The sequence below is a fragment of the Chrysemys picta genome, chromosome 2 (assembly GCF_011386835.1).
Source record: "Chrysemys picta bellii isolate R12L10 chromosome 2, ASM1138683v2, whole genome shotgun sequence".
In the NCBI taxonomy this organism is placed as follows: Eukaryota; Metazoa; Chordata; order Testudines; family Emydidae; genus Chrysemys; species Chrysemys picta.
This window is the reverse complement of record NC_088792.1, coordinates 170,919,558-170,935,804: the sequence shown is the minus strand read 5'-3', so window position 1 is coordinate 170,935,804 and position 16,247 is coordinate 170,919,558. Positions and strand designations below refer to the sequence as shown.

The 16,247-nt window shown below is 41.7% G+C and overlaps 1 protein-coding gene across 11 annotated transcripts in view; it reads right to left on the bottom strand.

The window, feature by feature from the left end:
* MYLK4 (myosin light chain kinase family member 4) overlaps positions 1-16,247 on the bottom strand; it is a 125,704-nt gene that overhangs the window by 26,937 nt on the left and 82,520 nt on the right. The window contains exon 1 of one of the 11 annotated variants that reach the window (XM_008165374.4): positions 8,390-9,164. The exons of 9 other annotated variants lie outside the window; for them this stretch is intronic. In XM_008165374.4, the coding sequence (XP_008163596.2) occupies positions 8,390-9,052 (663 nt within the window). In that variant the 5' untranslated portion in view covers positions 9,053-9,164. Of the gene's footprint in view, positions 1-8,389; positions 9,165-16,247 lie in introns of those variants that run through there. One more of the 11 variants, XM_008165375.4, reaches the window with a different exon arrangement.

Here is a 16,247-nt window from a genome sequence, read left to right as displayed (position 1 = left end):
TTAGTGTCTGTATTAGGGATGTCCAAGATAGTTCACATAGATTTATTAGGATTAGATATCCAGCTTTTATGTAAGAGCTGAACATTATCCATGAATAGACATGATTGAGTTACTTGATCTACGTGATGACATTGAGTACTTGAGCAAGTCTTTATCACCCAGTGTTATGTCATGGATTTTGCTACATAAGCACCGGTATGTAGGCTCTCTACATGTACATAATTCTATATGTAACAACTTGTTGTATGTGACTGAATCTTCAATATACTAACTTTTGGAATCAGAACATATGTGATGCCTTCTTTTCCTGAGAAAGTATTTGACTCCATAACTCTCTACCTATCCTGGAACAGCTGAAATCCACTCTCTCCACTTCCATTTCCCTCCTCAAAGCACTTTTTGTCTGCAAAGACAGGCAGTGTTAAATGACCAGTGAATGAAATTCTGATACTTATTATATACATGAAACAAAACACACCCACTGTCATATGGTGACTCTGCTTCCATTTCTGATAGCACTCAGTGTAACTGAATAATTATTTATTGCTTGTCTACAGAGGCTGTAAGCACCTAGATGCGGAAATCTTCTGTCTTCCACGTTCTTTATAGTCCTGAGAGCACTCTAAAATAAATAATTATTCTGTATATGCTAATTTCAAGTCAGAACATCTATTCAGTCACATCAAAGAATGTAAAGTATGATTCCTTACTGGATATACATGAGAATGCATATGTGGCCAACAGCCCTGAAATAACTTGGCAATAACAAACAGAATTTACTAGGCAGATATTGCTGCAAGGAAATTTGCATCAAGCCACCCATCACATACCAGGAAATCTTTGAATGCACTTCACTGTACTCAAACTTAAAGAACAAAAAATCAAGAGGACAGAAACATCAAATATATATGAGTAAACCAATATATCGCAGTCCCTCAAGACTAAAATGATGCTCCTCACTTGTTATTAAAGATATTAGTTCAGCAATGCAGTGCACTTCTAATACGGTCACAGTAAAACCACAGCTGGAATCATGCCTAAATATAGCCCCAATAACTCAAGAAAGAGGGTAGCAATCAGGATGGGGGATCAAAGACAGCCTAAAGGAAAATACGGACTCTTAGTAAATTTTTCAACATGCAAAACTAACAGTTGGATCTAAAATACTGTATGTAAAGACTATTTTACTGTGAAAATCTAATTTAGAAACATGCAGGGTGGAACTGGCACTTTGCAAGACAGCTCTCATAAAGGGCAGTGGATAGCTACACTGCTCCAGGGGTGGGGTTGAGAGTCACAGTTCAGTCATGACTTCCCCTTTGCTGGAAAAAAGCTGAACCAGCCTTTTTCTTCCACAGCTTACCTCTGCCAATGCACAGGCTCAGCTATATTGGGTGATGAGTGAAGCCACGGCTCTGTCCACTTCCTGCTCCTGCCTGCCCACTTCCCATCCACCTGTATGGGAGAGGGAGGAGCGATCCAATGGCAACTGCTCTTCTCCCTTCCCTTCCCTCCTCTGCGAGGGAGGATCTCTAGCAAAGTGAGTAGCCTACATATGGTAGTAAGGGGGTTCTTTATGCCCTCTTATTCCATGTAGGCATCCAGGCTAACAATCTGAGTCTGTAGTCTGTAACATGCACTCTGATATATTAAAAGAAGCACAACACAACTGTTTGTAGTAATAATAATAATGATGATGATGAACTGCTTTTAAACATTTTTATATTCACCATGAACACTAGTCACTATCATTTCAGAGAGCAGTCATCTGTAGGTGGATTTTAAAAGTAGTTGATGAACATACTTCCAATGGCTCTGGAGTACATGCAATAGTACAGAAACAGCAGCCACTGGAATCAGTGGATACTGATCTTTGCTATGACCAGAGTATTAACCATGTGTAACCCTCGCCTACGTCAGGTGACTGGGACTAGGAAATAAAATCAATCTATGACCATCATTTCTGCATGTCAGACCTTTATTACAAACACCTTGGTATATCACTATTTTCACAGGCCCACCAACTGCATGTGCACCTAAATCACATCATGAAGAATTTGCTCTGTACAGTACTCCAGAATTCTCTACAAAAGGGCTTATTTTCCCCTGTGGACTGCAACTTTGTCACAGCTTATGTTGGAGAGGATGGAGGAGAAGAGATCCATCTTGAAGGCCAAGCAATAGTGGCCATTTTCTTACTGTAGTATAAGTAACATTGAGTTTCATCTGTCAGACCACTTCAGGCAATCTTTTGCTACAAGAGCAATTAAGCAGCTGGCCATGTTAGAAGACATTTCTCAGCTTTACTGATTCATCTGAGTCAAGCATGCATTGTCATGCATGGCAGGTACGTCCAGACTTCTTCATGGGCTGTTTTTGGAGAAAGCTTACTGTAGGGACTTTTCCAAATGGTTACAGACTTCAAAACCATCCCCTACATCTTTGATGATTCCCTTTTAACTGGATTTCCACACACAGGCTGGCTTCCTAATAACACACTTTATTTTATAAGCAAAGGGTTTTTTGTTTGTTTGTTTCGTTTTAAAGATCTGGGATAAAGGGATTCTTTATTTTCCCTATGTAGACACACTGTTTCCTGCAGCACCTCACCATGGGGGCAACAGAACGCTGAATGGAATGTGCTTGGAATGGCCCCAGGGTCCACCTGGGCTGCTGCACAGCCAGTCTTTGCTCCTCATCAGTAGTGTGTTTGTGCAGGACGAAGGATGGTGCCAGAATGACACCAAATTAATTTAACTCAAAGAAACTACTCTCGTCATTGAAAGCCAGCATGGTAGAGACCCAGCAATTAACTGAAATTGCATTGACAATACAAAGAAAGACGGAAATATTGAATGAAACATTCAAATGTATTATACATTACACATACAGAACTAGCTCACTTCCAGGTGGGCTGTCACCTGAGAATTGGTTAATTTCTAAAAGCTGGTGGCCTGCTAAAGGAGGATTTCCCACACCTGCGAGGGGGAGCAGATCAGGACTCTTGCCTAGCCCAAGTCCATCCTGCCCCTATCTCCTCACTTCCAGGAGCCCTCTCTTTTCCATCTGCCCACTCTTCTGACATAACCTGTCTCCTTTCATCACCCGTTCCCAGCTGCCTCTCATCTCAGAAGGTCATTCTAGGCTTGAGGAAGAGTCATAATGGACCCCCAAAATGGTGTCCATTTTCTTAATGTGCTGTAAATTATTGCATAGCAATGCATCACCTAGGGAAATGAGCTCATGATCTATCTCTTCTCACATTTAAGACCAGCTTACTCATTCTCAGTGTGTTGCATGGAGAAACTGCTAGGAGCCACACATTGTCCTCCTACCAACCTGCAGAGATTCAGCAGAAAAATTAATACAGCCTGGGTCTGTATTAAATTTCCCACAGAGCCATTTTCTATGCTGAGAAGACTTTAAGGGGGGATTCTGAGGATGGCCTCAGGACATGGAGTCAAGCAATGTCACCGGGGGCCTTGAAGCTGGTGTGGAGACACAGCCAGATCTGAAGCTTGTGGCCCGGATCCTCTTACTTTTGTGGTAGAAAAAAGGGGTCGTCTCCAACCCTGAAGGAAGAGTTTTGAGGAAACTCCAAGAAGTTCCCCTTATGGAGTTTTCATTCCCCTAGTCTGCTTCCATGCAAAGGAATAACTTGCTTGTGTCTATAACTAAGTTGTCTATTTTCCTGTCCAAGGATCTTCGAGACAGTCATTTGTTCTGTTCAAGATAATTCTTCCCCTCTGCTCAAAGAGTAGAGATATATATCTATTTTTCCTACAAGTAATTTCAGCCAGTCAGGGCATGACTTAAATTAAATGATGAATGACAAGAGAAGTGTTTTTATCTAGATATGTTGTGAAAAATAAAGCATAACCCATAGCATTGGTGATACTTCTTTGCTCATTATTTTTCTCCTATAATTTTTATCACTCTATCTATCTGTTTCTCTAGGTTCCTACATGGCCCCCATCAGTGCAGCATCCAAATTCTTTCCCTTTCCATTTCATTTAAAACTATAGACCTAGACTAGAAATAGTCCTACAATATGTATCTAATTATGTCTGAGTTCTGCTGACTTATTTCTCCTCTTATATGCTTCAGCCTTATCCCTATTGACAAACACAGTGGCACAGCTCAGCAGCCCCACTATCAAGCCATTAATGCATTTCACCACTACGTTCATTTTTTCACAAGCCAATATGTTTCCTAACAAATTCATGGTAACTAGAACCTTGGGTTCCCTGCCCAGTTCACTTTGCAGTGGGTTCTCTGCTTTCATCTATCAGACTGGGCTCACACACGTAGAAGTTTATAAAGGTCTGGATTCAAAATGAACCTGGTTGTCTCAATACTTGGATGTCACTGCAGCCCCCAGTGTGGTTTGGGCTCCTAGGGGTTTGTAAATGTTTATTCCGGTTCATGGTGGTAAATTTAGCAGCCATTTTGGAAGAGGAAAAAGGTCTGAGGACCATGAAAAAGTGATATATCGCCCTAGTAAAACAATGTTCAGCCTGTTGAGAATGAGTGGCTTCTGGCCTGTTGGTTCATGTAAGATTTGCCTTTCTTGGTCCAATTCCCAGTGCAGCCTGCCTAATCTGGACTATTCAGAGCTGATGAAGACCAGGCTAAAGAGACACCTCATCACTGCCACTCACCTGGCTGCTCTGACACGTCCTTCATTTAGAGGAAACTGCAGGGTCTCTACAGTACACAAGCCCTCTGCCAAGGGCTGAATTTCACTTGGAATGCATATAATATTTCTGCTGCTATTCCACAGATATCTTTATAAGGCATAACAGTGGGCATGTGTGAGGGTTAGGAGTTATTTAATCCCCCATCCCACCACCCCTCTTTTTTGGAAAATTTTCTCTTTGTTTTTGCAAGAACATTTTAAGACCTAACTTGCGCATACATTCTGCAGCAAACACACTGTTGTCCTCCCTAGGGAAGAGGAGATTCTATTTGCCCCCCAAATCAATAATTGGCAGCCCTAAAGCAATAGGCTCAGCAAAAGAGATGCATAAACCCAGGTGAAGGATCTTTTACTAAGTCCCACTATACGTAGCAGAGAGCTAAATTAAAAGTCTGGGATGAATATGTGTGTATTAAGTTCCACTATTGTTCACTGGGTTGTTTGATAATTTCACATGATGATCCTTTTATAATCAATCATGCACACACACAGAATAAGGTAACAACAAGCCAATATATATATATATATAAAAACAAACAAGATATTAAATGTAATATCATCAGGGCAAATCCAGAAGTGCTTACTCAGTCCTTATTCTAGACAAACCCCTATTGATGCCAATTAATGTCAGTGAGTCAGTCTGAAGACTAAGTGTGGGAGCGAGGGAAGGAGGTGGTGCTTGGTGAACAGGGAGAGCCTGATGGGACAGAGTTATTTGACTTTTTGCTCCTTCTCTTTCTGGCAAGGGGGAGTGCTGCTGACTGATATTGGGTAAACAGTGCAGCTGAGAGTTGGGGATGACGCTCATTGAGCGCTTTGTTGGAACAGGAGTAGAATCTCTTCCAAGCAGGGGCTTCTCCTAAATACTTGGAAGTGAAATAGTGATGGTGGGGTGGTCTTGCCCCTCTGCCTCCCCCAACTCTCCTTCCTCTGGTTATGGTGGGGCAAGCAAAACAGAGTTCTCTGCCTGAGGGAGAGTGACAAAAGTCTGAGTAAAGGCTTCAGAACTTAGTTTATTGGGAATTTTCAATGTTCCTAAAATATCCATCCACTTATTTCCAAATTTCAGCCTGTCCTTGTGACATCTTCTGAGTATCTCACCAGCAACATCAACTTAGTATGGCCAAAACAGAACTCTTATCTTTCCTTCCAAGCTTCTTGCGCATCCACCCTGTTCCTCAGGCCTCTAGCCGGGGAGGTTATCCTCTCTCTCTCTTGCCCCACACATCCAGACAATGTCCAAATACCTCCACTCCTCCCCCAAAACATTTTACGAGACCAAGCTTTCTCTCTCTCTCTCTCTCTCTCTCTCTCCACACAGCTAATGCTCTTATTCAGGCCCTCATAACCTTCTCCTTTCTGTTGTCCCTAACACACTCCGTGCCCCATCCACTCCACTGAAACCCTGGCTGTTGGCTCATCTTCCTAGTCCTCACTCTGACCACATCACTCTGCTCACTGGATCCCTTTACTGGCTCCCCCATCTTATTGCATCCAGTTCAAGCTTCTTTTCCACCCCTTCAAGGCCTTTAGCAACTCTTCCTCTCTCTACGTGTCCTCCCTCCTCTCTTTGTGTCTTTACGTCTCATTTCACTCAATCTGCCAAGGATGCCAGTCTCACTTGCCCATTTGTCATCTTCTCTCACACCCATCTCTGGGTCGTCTTCCAGGTTCTCCCTTATGCCTGGCATGCCTCCATGAATTCATCAATAAAGGCCACTACTCTCTCATCCTTTCTCTTACTCTATATTTCTACAGCATTTGGCACCATGGGGCCCTGATTCTGACCAGGCCCTAGGGGTCTTACCATACTTCATTAGCATCATGGAACTGATTCTGTTCTTACTTACAACAATGTTACACAAGTGTGTAATTCCACTGGCATCTATGCAGTTTTACTCTTGGTTTACACTAGTATGAGGACAATCAGGCCCCATGTGTCTAGCTTTGTATCATGGTGTTTTACACATTAAAAAAAAGTTAAAAATAAAACTTGGATACTATAAATATGTAACATTTTTACCACCCAACCAGCGTACATCTCATTAATGAAGGTGACAGTACCAAGGTGAAAGCCTTTTTTGTTTATTAGAATTTCTTTATTTAATGAGGTCAGTCCAATCTGACTGTCAAAAAGATCCTGCCTGTAAAAATATCATTTGTCGTTTTATTATTTTATACAGCAGTAGTTTTTCCATCCAGTTATGGATGTTCTCTGAAAACAAGTTTGCACAATGACACCGGGGAGAATTGGACGAATTGACTGGAAGAAAGAGCTTTATGAGCTGTTCCTCTGTTGCCATTCAGACTCCATTAGCCTCTACTAAGTTACATACGTTGGTTCCAGCACTACTTATTTAACCAGGAAGTAGAGCTGTTTAAAGATAGCCAGGCATCTGGTTAGCCACTCAGGGGACATTCTGAAGTAATATGGGGTACTTCTCAATACAAGTAGCACCATTTCCTGTTAATAACTTCACACATTTTTTTTCCTTTGCTAAAAAGCTTGTGATATTGAAGAATGGGTCGTCTAATGTCTGAAACCCTAAAAAGTTTACATCTTTAAACAAAATGAAAAATAAAGTGGCAAAGGATTTAGGAACACCCCTTTTAATTCATTGTATTGTAGTTAATATTGAAAATAACTTGTCAAAACAATTTTATAAATCATCTAAACTTAAGAGGCGAATATCAATGTTACCCGATCTAAGCCCAATGAAACAAGCTTACAGGAGTGATCCAAGGCCCATTATTGTTAATGGAAGTTGTTTCATAGATTCCAATGGGCTTTACATCAGGCTCATGGAAAACCTAGCAAAACCATTTCCAGTGAAGAGGAGTAAAAAGTTTTATTTCAGGGGATTTTATATAAACTAAAGTTCCATTTACAGTGAACCTAACCTTCTTAGGGCCAAGACCTGGAATCCTTACTCAGGTAAAACTCCCCTGGAAGTCAGCAGGAGCGTATAAGTACTGCACCAAAATACATGTAATTAAGTGACTTGTGTGGGACTTATCCCAAGCCCACTGAAGCAAGTGAGAGTTTTTCCATCAACTTCAATGAGCTTTGAATCAGGCCACATAAGATCTTCACTGAACTGCTTTTCCCAAACACTTATAAACCCAGAGAATATCATAGCAAAATCCCTGGCCAGATCCTGCTCCCATTGAAGTCAATATCAAGTTTGTATTGACTTCAATGGGAACAGAATTGGGCCCCTAACTATGTTTTCTAACACAAGGCAACTGTAAATCAGTAGTTTTCAAACTATTGTACGGGTGACCCCTTTCACATAGCAAACCTCTGAGTGCGACCCCCCCTTATAAATTAAAAACACTTTTTAATATATTTAACACCATTATAAATGCAGGATGCAAAGTGGGGTTTAGGGTGGAGGCTGACAGTTCGTGCCCTCCCCCCCCCCCGTGTAATAACCTCGGTCCTGACCCCCAGTTTGAGAACCCCTGCTGTAAATAGAGCATTACAGAAAATGACCGCAGTTACCATCACCTAGATTTTCTGACTCATTTTCATTAAAAGTTGCTCAGTTTGGTCTAATACAGTTCAGTATTAAAGCATACTGGTTTGGTTGTGTTAAGGTTAAATAAATTAAAATACTGAGCGCAAAGCAAAATACAACCATACAATTTAATGGTCCTCAGCAAAATGAAAAGCAAACCTGGTCTCACCTTTTCGTTTCTGTTGCTGGACGTGCCCGTATCCCTTTTGTCTGAGAAAGTCTTCATTCTGGAATTGTTTCCAACCTTATATTTCTTGAAGTAACTGCCAACCTTGACAAGCTTAGGAGGAGCTTTGTTTTTGAGAATTAAATCCGTGATTTTACAAGTTTTAAACTTCTCAGCCACAAACCCTATAAGCTCCTGTAACCCCAGCACTATTTGTTCCATTCCATCTAATCTTTTAGCTTGCTGCTCTGCACTCTTGTTCATGTCAGAAAGGGTATTGGTCATTTCTATGCACAGCCCCTTCATTTCAGAGTTATTTAGCTTTTCACTTGTTTCTGTGGTGGGTCCAGGTTCAGCTGCTTTTGCCTTTAACATCTCAATGTCTTTTTCAATGCAACACATTTCCTGGGAAACACTGTTTAGCGTCTGAAGGACATTGTCCTGCACAGTCAACAACTTATCTATTTTCTGACCAAGGGAGGCAAACTTCACATCCAACGTGTTAAAACTTTCAGAGGAGCTGACATGTTTGCTTGCAGCAAGAGGAATTTGGGTGGTTTCCACTTCATTATCAAGCCCCTGGCTTTGTAAAGCACTGGGATCAAATATTTTGACCAAGGAGTTTACCCTGGATGTAGCAGAATTCGTCCTACTGGAGGTGGTCATTATGCTGGTTTAGTTAGGGGAAGAAAATACTCTGATGGTCAGCTATTTAAGGCCAATATCTGCTCAGAAAGCTCCACATCCAGTCTTCTCAGACACAAAACCCGGGTTTGGCAAATCAGGCTCAAGCTATTTGAAAAACATCCAAATATATTTGACTATCACAAAGTAATGAGACAGCTGAATTACTTAGAAAGGAAAACACTCCTGTTCATTTTTTTAACTTGTTTTAAAGTGAAATGGATATAGAGACAGACATTTGCTGAGCAACCTAAATGCACTCTGCTCAGTGACGTAAACCTGTGGGGAGGAGGGATAGAACTATTTGCACTTAAATGGAATTTGACAGTGTAAAGGCTACAAGATATCTGAGAAGCCACTATGGGTAAAGGCAGTTTAGCAGTAGTGTTACTGCTTGTCAGAAACGTGCATCTAGTATGCCATGTGATCTCTGTTCTGAAGAGAATAGGGGCCTTTAAGGGGAATCTAACTTTGGGCTCTTGAAATTTTTATAGCTGAATGTAAATTTTTCAGATTCAAACCTGCAGTTGCTTGAGAAACCTCTTATCAAAGGCGGCATTAAACAGCAAGAGAGAGAGATGTGATATACAAATAATACACAAGAGAAAGTGAGAGAGACACTGGTATGCAGACATTATAGAAAGCCACAGCCTTTTTCTTTAAACTGGGCAATCACCACAACCCCAATCAGACACAGGCAATCCAAAGTTTAAAGAGTCTTTTTCCCCATAACCAGAGCTTTAGTTTAAGACTGTGTGTTATCCAACATAGTTAAATTTAACATCAATGAAGCCTCTTATCATTTACAATGATCTGACTACAAAATTCAGAAAATGATGTTCACTAGCAATGATTGCTAGTTCCATTCTTTTTATTGCCTACCTGTAAATGGCTCCCTTAAAACCAGTCATTATATTACTATCACTAGGGTTACCATATTTTAAGTGTCCAAAAAGAGGACACTCCACGGGCCCCGCCCCTTCCCCACCCCCTGCCCCACCCCAACTCCGCCCCCTCCCCTGGACGCTTCGCCCCCTGCCCCTCCCCCTCCCCTGCTTCCCGCGAACATTTGATTCGTGGGAAGCCTGAAGCAGCAGGCAAGCTGGGGCGGGGGGGCGCGAGGAGGTGCGGCTCTGGACCCGGCGTCTCCGCACCGCCGGCCCCCGACCCCAGCCCCAAGCACCGCCGGCCCCGGCCCAGCCCCCAGCCGAGCACCGCCCGGCTTGGCCCCGGCCCAGCACCCCTGGCCGGCCCCAGCCCGGCCCCCGGCTGAGCACCCCAGCCCCCGGCTCCGCACCGCCGGCCTCAGCCCAACCCCTGGCCGAACACCGCCGGCCCCGGGCCCTGCACCGCCGGCTCCAGCCCCGGCCCCCGGCCGAGCGCACCGCCGCCCCCGGCCGAGCACCCCCGGCCTGGCCCCGGCACAGCACCCCTGGCCGGCTCCAGCCCGGCCCCCGGCCGAACACAGCCAGCCCCAGGCCGAACACCACTGGCCCCGGGCCCCGCACCGCCGGCTCCGGGCCCGGCAGCTCCGGCCCCAGCCCCCGGCTGAGCGCACCGCCGCCCCCGGCCGAGCACCGCCGGGCCCGGCCCGGCCCCGCACTGCCGGCTCCGGCCCTGCACTGCCGGCTCCAGCCCCACACCGCCGGCCCCAGCGGCTCTGGCCCCCGGCCGAGCACCGCCGGTCCCTCCCTCCCTATTTTCCTGGACATGTCCGGCTTTTTGGGATTTCCTCCCGGACGGGGATTTGAGTCCCAAAAAGCCGGACATGTCCGGGAAAATCCAGACGTATGGTAACCCTACTATCACAAATCTTTTCCTGAGGGCTTTCACTTTTCATAAAGTCAGTGTGGGGTGTAGAGGAAGAATCACATGACTGGGAGTCTGAAATCCCCAGGTTCTAATCCCTGTTCAGCGATGCATATTGGCTAGAGGAATTAACCCAGGGTTGGGGTTCCACTCCCAGTTTAGCTACACTACTAATGTGAAGTCAGAGGGACTTTGGAGGCAGCAAGGGGTCTGTCCACATCGATCAACTTGCAAGATCTAAGCCTTATTTTGTGATGTGGGTAAATCATTTCCTTTCCCTGCCTCAGTTTCCACATATGTTAAATGGGGATGATGAGGAATAGTTAGCATGCGCAGAGGGTTTTATACATATAAAGTGCTAAGTATTTTAAACTTACTTTGTTTTCTGCCTGTAGTGTTTAAAATACTTTCCATTTTTAATTGTCTGAGCTCTCTCTCATAACCACTCACAAATGGATTTTTAAAAGCTTTCCACTGAAACCTATTTTAGTCATTTAAGAATTAATGTACCTTTAGTGTTGATAATGCACTGAAAAGTGATTCAGGAGCTTTTACTTGCTTTCAGGTTATCATAGGTTTTTAAGAAAGGTTCCAAGGTATATTAACCCCCTCATGACAGCAGCTTGTCACCCTGACTGAAACCTGAAGTGAGCCCAGGCATGACCCTGAAACTTGGATTAAGATCTCCTCTTTACACAGCAGATATTATTGAGAGATTGCAATCATATGTTATGGTTAACAGTACCTCCTCTGCATTGATTTAAAAGATGCAATGATTTAAAAGCAGGCAAGTGAATGGAAACAGAGAGCTTAGGGATCCCTATTTCATGGAAAGAATAATACACCAGGCATCACTAAAAAGAATGCTGAAACAAAGAGCATCATGGAGATTCCAGTAAAGAACAGTTATGTTTAAGGCCCCTAGTGTTCTTCCATTCATCTCTGCTAGAAACATAAACTAAATTCTCTTGACAGTTACACATCTGCAGAAGCCCCTGTTAGTTACAAAATTCCAGCAGAGGTGTTTGCACCATCTGCAAAATGGCCAAATTTGCAGAGCCATTCATCACAGCTGAAATGTCTGTGCAGAGGTTCACAATTTTAACTTTGGAGCTTTTTCCTTCTACACACAAAAGACCAATGGTTCATTATATGTCATCACCCATCCAGCCAGGACGGCTGTGGTGGACGTCTCAGTCAAAGCATGTCAGTCATGAGGTTCTTCTATAAAATGGATGTTCTTTTGCGGGAGCAGGGAAATGATAAAAAGAGGGGTCAGCTACACTGATAGTAATTCTAAAGTCTAACCTATACACTAAGCCACACGTACTAAACATTTAAATCTCTCATAATATTTACCCAGGGAAATGTCATGAGAAATACATCAAAACAGTCATTTACTGAGTACTGTAATAAAATCAGCTTAGTATGTATGTTTAAAAGTTTAGCCGCACAAACACACTAATAAGCCTATATGATGAACTTATATAAATTTTAAGCTCCTGGGGGCAGGGACACTATTTTCCTTCATAGCACTATTATATGGATTATTATTGTAATTCTATCACCAAAAATTAGAAAGGTTTTCCCATCAATGCACTCTATTAATAGAATAATAATAATACCTAGCTCTTATATAGCACTTTTCATCAGCAGCTCTCAAAGCTCTTTCTTAATTTAATCCTATTACTCCTAGCTATGCCTCACTTTATTACGATATATAATGAATTTCCATCCTGGGTGTTTACATCCTTCAGTATTTGTAGGCTGTTTCACCCTGCAACCTGAGTCTTGCTTAGCCATTCAATGCACATTTAATTCCTTCATTCCGTTCTCATAAACCAATCCTTACAATCAACACATCGCCAACCTCCGGTATTTTGGTCACTCTTACCTAACCTGCAACCATTTGTCAATATCCTTCTGGTAATGAGATGCTCAGAACTGAATGCAATGTTCCAGAGCCATATAGAGAGGGGTCTCCCTGTCCTGAGAAGTAATGCACCAATAGATGCAGCCCAAAATTGCAGTGATCTTTTTTAAATCGACCTAACCCCGTAAATTAGACCTAACCCCGTAGTGTAGACCAGGCCTCTGTTGCTACCCTAACACATTGCGCCATCAGTCCTAAGTCTCTTTCAGCATTGCTGCTTTTTTGATTTCTCCTTCCCATTAAATATTGGTAAAAAAAACTAGCTTTAAAGAAAGAGACAAATTTTTTACTCTTATTTACACCTGTTTTCATCCAAAACCCCAATAACTGTTGTCTTCCAGACTGCAAGTAAAGAGCAAAATTTGACTCATGATCACCTTTTTTCTCCGATTTCATAAACTGGGGTTTAATGATATGACATGTTTAAATTTTCTGCACTGTGAAATTTCAATAAACATTTTCAATAAAATGTTGCATTTGATGGGGAAAAAATGGCAAAACCAAATCTTTTTGCCATCTTTTCATCAGCTCTAGGTGATACTGTACTCTAGTGAAAAAAGCATATACATTTGCTCAGTAGATAAGTTTCTAACCAGCCTATAAGAGATTAACTGTTTCAACTTTGGCAGTGGTTGTGTTCTATGGATGTTGAAACAAAGAAACTCACCCATATGAACATCATGTAAAGAGAAACCCTTCTGCAGGTTTTGAGCAAGCCACCATTTCCCATATGTTTTATATTATAGCTCAGAATATTAACACTCTGCCACCACACCACACAAGTGACAGTGTTGGCCTGAAGGCTAGTGAACATTGGGAGATTTTCCACAGAATAACAGAAACACCTATGCTAAATAACTTAGTGTTAATTAACTGTGAAAATTCACAATATTTAATAGTCCTCTAAAAAGATTTTTATTTCTTATCTATATTTGGTGTTCTACTGATGCTGCATTCTTTCCAAGGACTTTTATGTATTAGAAGTTTACCTCCAAGATACCCCTGCATTTCCTCCCATCTTTGTTTCTGCACTGACACAAAGGACCTTTTACAAAGGGGTCAAAACTGGCTTTAAAGTTGCATATATAATTTTGCAGGTGAGTAGAAAAGTGACATACAAATTTTGGAAGAAATATAAAAAACTCATATGGAGTTGGGAGTGGAGAGGGGTTTTCCCCTCCTCCTTTTTTTTACAGTACAAAAGTACTTGTAATTTTCTGGTTAGAAAGCTAGAGTTATGATTTTGTTCACGCCCTTGAACTCACACAAACTCCTGTCAAAGTTACATTCTCAGTTCATTTCTATAGAAATTTTGTGGCTATTATTTTGGAAAAATTAGTCCACATGATTCAATATGCCACAGCAGGTCTGGTTATCGATGTATCCATCTGCTTCTAAACATTCAATCTCAGGTTCAGAGATGCTCCATCCCAACTCTGATGGGGTCTGATCCAAAGCCAGTTGAACACAATGGGAGACTTTTTTATTGAGTTCAATAGGATTTTGATCAGGCTCAAAGTAGTTAGAAAAATACTGATATCCTGAGAATCTACAAGAGTTACCAGTCAGTAAAATGGGAAAATATTTGCTCTTTGTATTTCTAGTGTGAAGATCTATCAGCAAGTAGAAAGCTAGAGAACAGTTTCTTCTTAATAAGCCATTCACTACATCTTCAGTGATTGCCTAGCAATCCCTTGGTGGTGCTACTGAGATGCCAACTTCCTGGCATTATCTTATTTTCTTCTGAAGGAACTATTCCAAAGGGGGTTCCCCTCCTTCTTTCCCCCCTCTCCACATCCTTTCAGTTTAGTTATTTCATATTTCCTATTCATTACAAGCCTAGACAGAGCAGCACAAAAATGTATGGCTGCTGGCACCAAACATCATAAACAAGAGCTCAAGAGGAAATGTTTGAGTAGTAGAGTCTGATTCCAGTTTTCTCTGGCTGCAAGCCAGAGTTGGGTTATGCTATAATTCATGAAAGACTGGTGTCTCTATATTTTATCATATATAGAACAAAATGCCTTGTCATCAATACCAAATTGTTTTACACAATGTTTCTCCAAAGTTTCCATATCCAGCACAATAGCTTACTGTTCTCTTTCCTTTTCTTTCTTTTTTTTTAAAGAGGATTTATTTTTCCCACCCTCCCCAAACAAAACACCAACATCTGCCACTCATGAGTTTGCAGCACGCGTATGGTGGACACCACACATTCCAGTCATTGCTTAGTCATCTGTGCAAGCAACACAAATCCTTCTGACATTTCTGTTCCTAAGTTCTGACATGGATCAGTTTTGGAGGGGTGTATATTAAGAAAAATAATACAAGTGCAAGTAGCTTTGGCTTACCAGCCACTGTGACCTCCACCTTCCACACCTCAGAAAAAAGTAGGAGCAGAAAACCTCACTGGTGTAGATAGGCATTATTTTGTGAAACTCACACTGTAGGTAGATAGGGCCTGATCCTACTTCCAAATGACTTCAATAGCAGGAGATCAGGTTTAGAGTTCACAGTTACTATCAAGATTATTAGGGAGAACCCCAGTGGAAAATATGCAGCTTTTAAGGAGCAAAAAGACACTGCACAGCAGCTAAAGTTTCTGAACTAGTATAACACATATAATAGCTTTGATTGGTTGTAGTACATACAGTGTGTATTTAGATACATATGCACATATGTATATTACTATTTGCTAGAGCAGATTTTCCAAATATTCCAAATTTTCCAAATATTCATTTTTAATGACAAAAATGAAAATGTGATTTATATTTTTAAGGATTCATACTACGCGCTTCATAATCCTGCCCTCATATACAGCTCTATTCTCAGTTTCTGCTGACTTCCCCTTACTCTTCCCAAACCTTTCATCTTACTGCTCTTTTAGTCTCATTGTCCCAGTGTCAGTTCTGTGCCTTTTATCATGCTGCCCTATATACCTGGAAGAGTATTCCTCTTCTCTCTTTAAAATCCAATTATTTCAGCAATCCCTACTACCTCTTTCCCTCCAGTTCTTACCCTGTGTCTTGGCTTGTGTTTGTCCATTTTGTGAAGCCTCAGTTACAAACTATTCAGGATAGGGAACATATCTTAACCTACCTTTATAAAGGACTGTACAAATTCACCAGGCTATATAAATAACTTATATAAATAATAAAAAATATTATAATTAGAAAGCCTTATAGAAGTAGGTAGTCTTTTTTTTTACCTTTATCATCTTCTAATAGAGAAAGTACTGTACATTTTGCAGGTTTTGGAGGGGGGTTGTTGTTGTTTGCTGAGAAATTATATTAACATCTATAATATTAAAAGCCTTATCTGTGTAACTTGTATAATTTATGTCCCTGGCATTTTTTCCTCAGTCACAGCTTTTATAGGTAACTTACAAAGAAAACTGTTTTCTTTTATCCTCATGCAAAAGAAAGACACCACTGA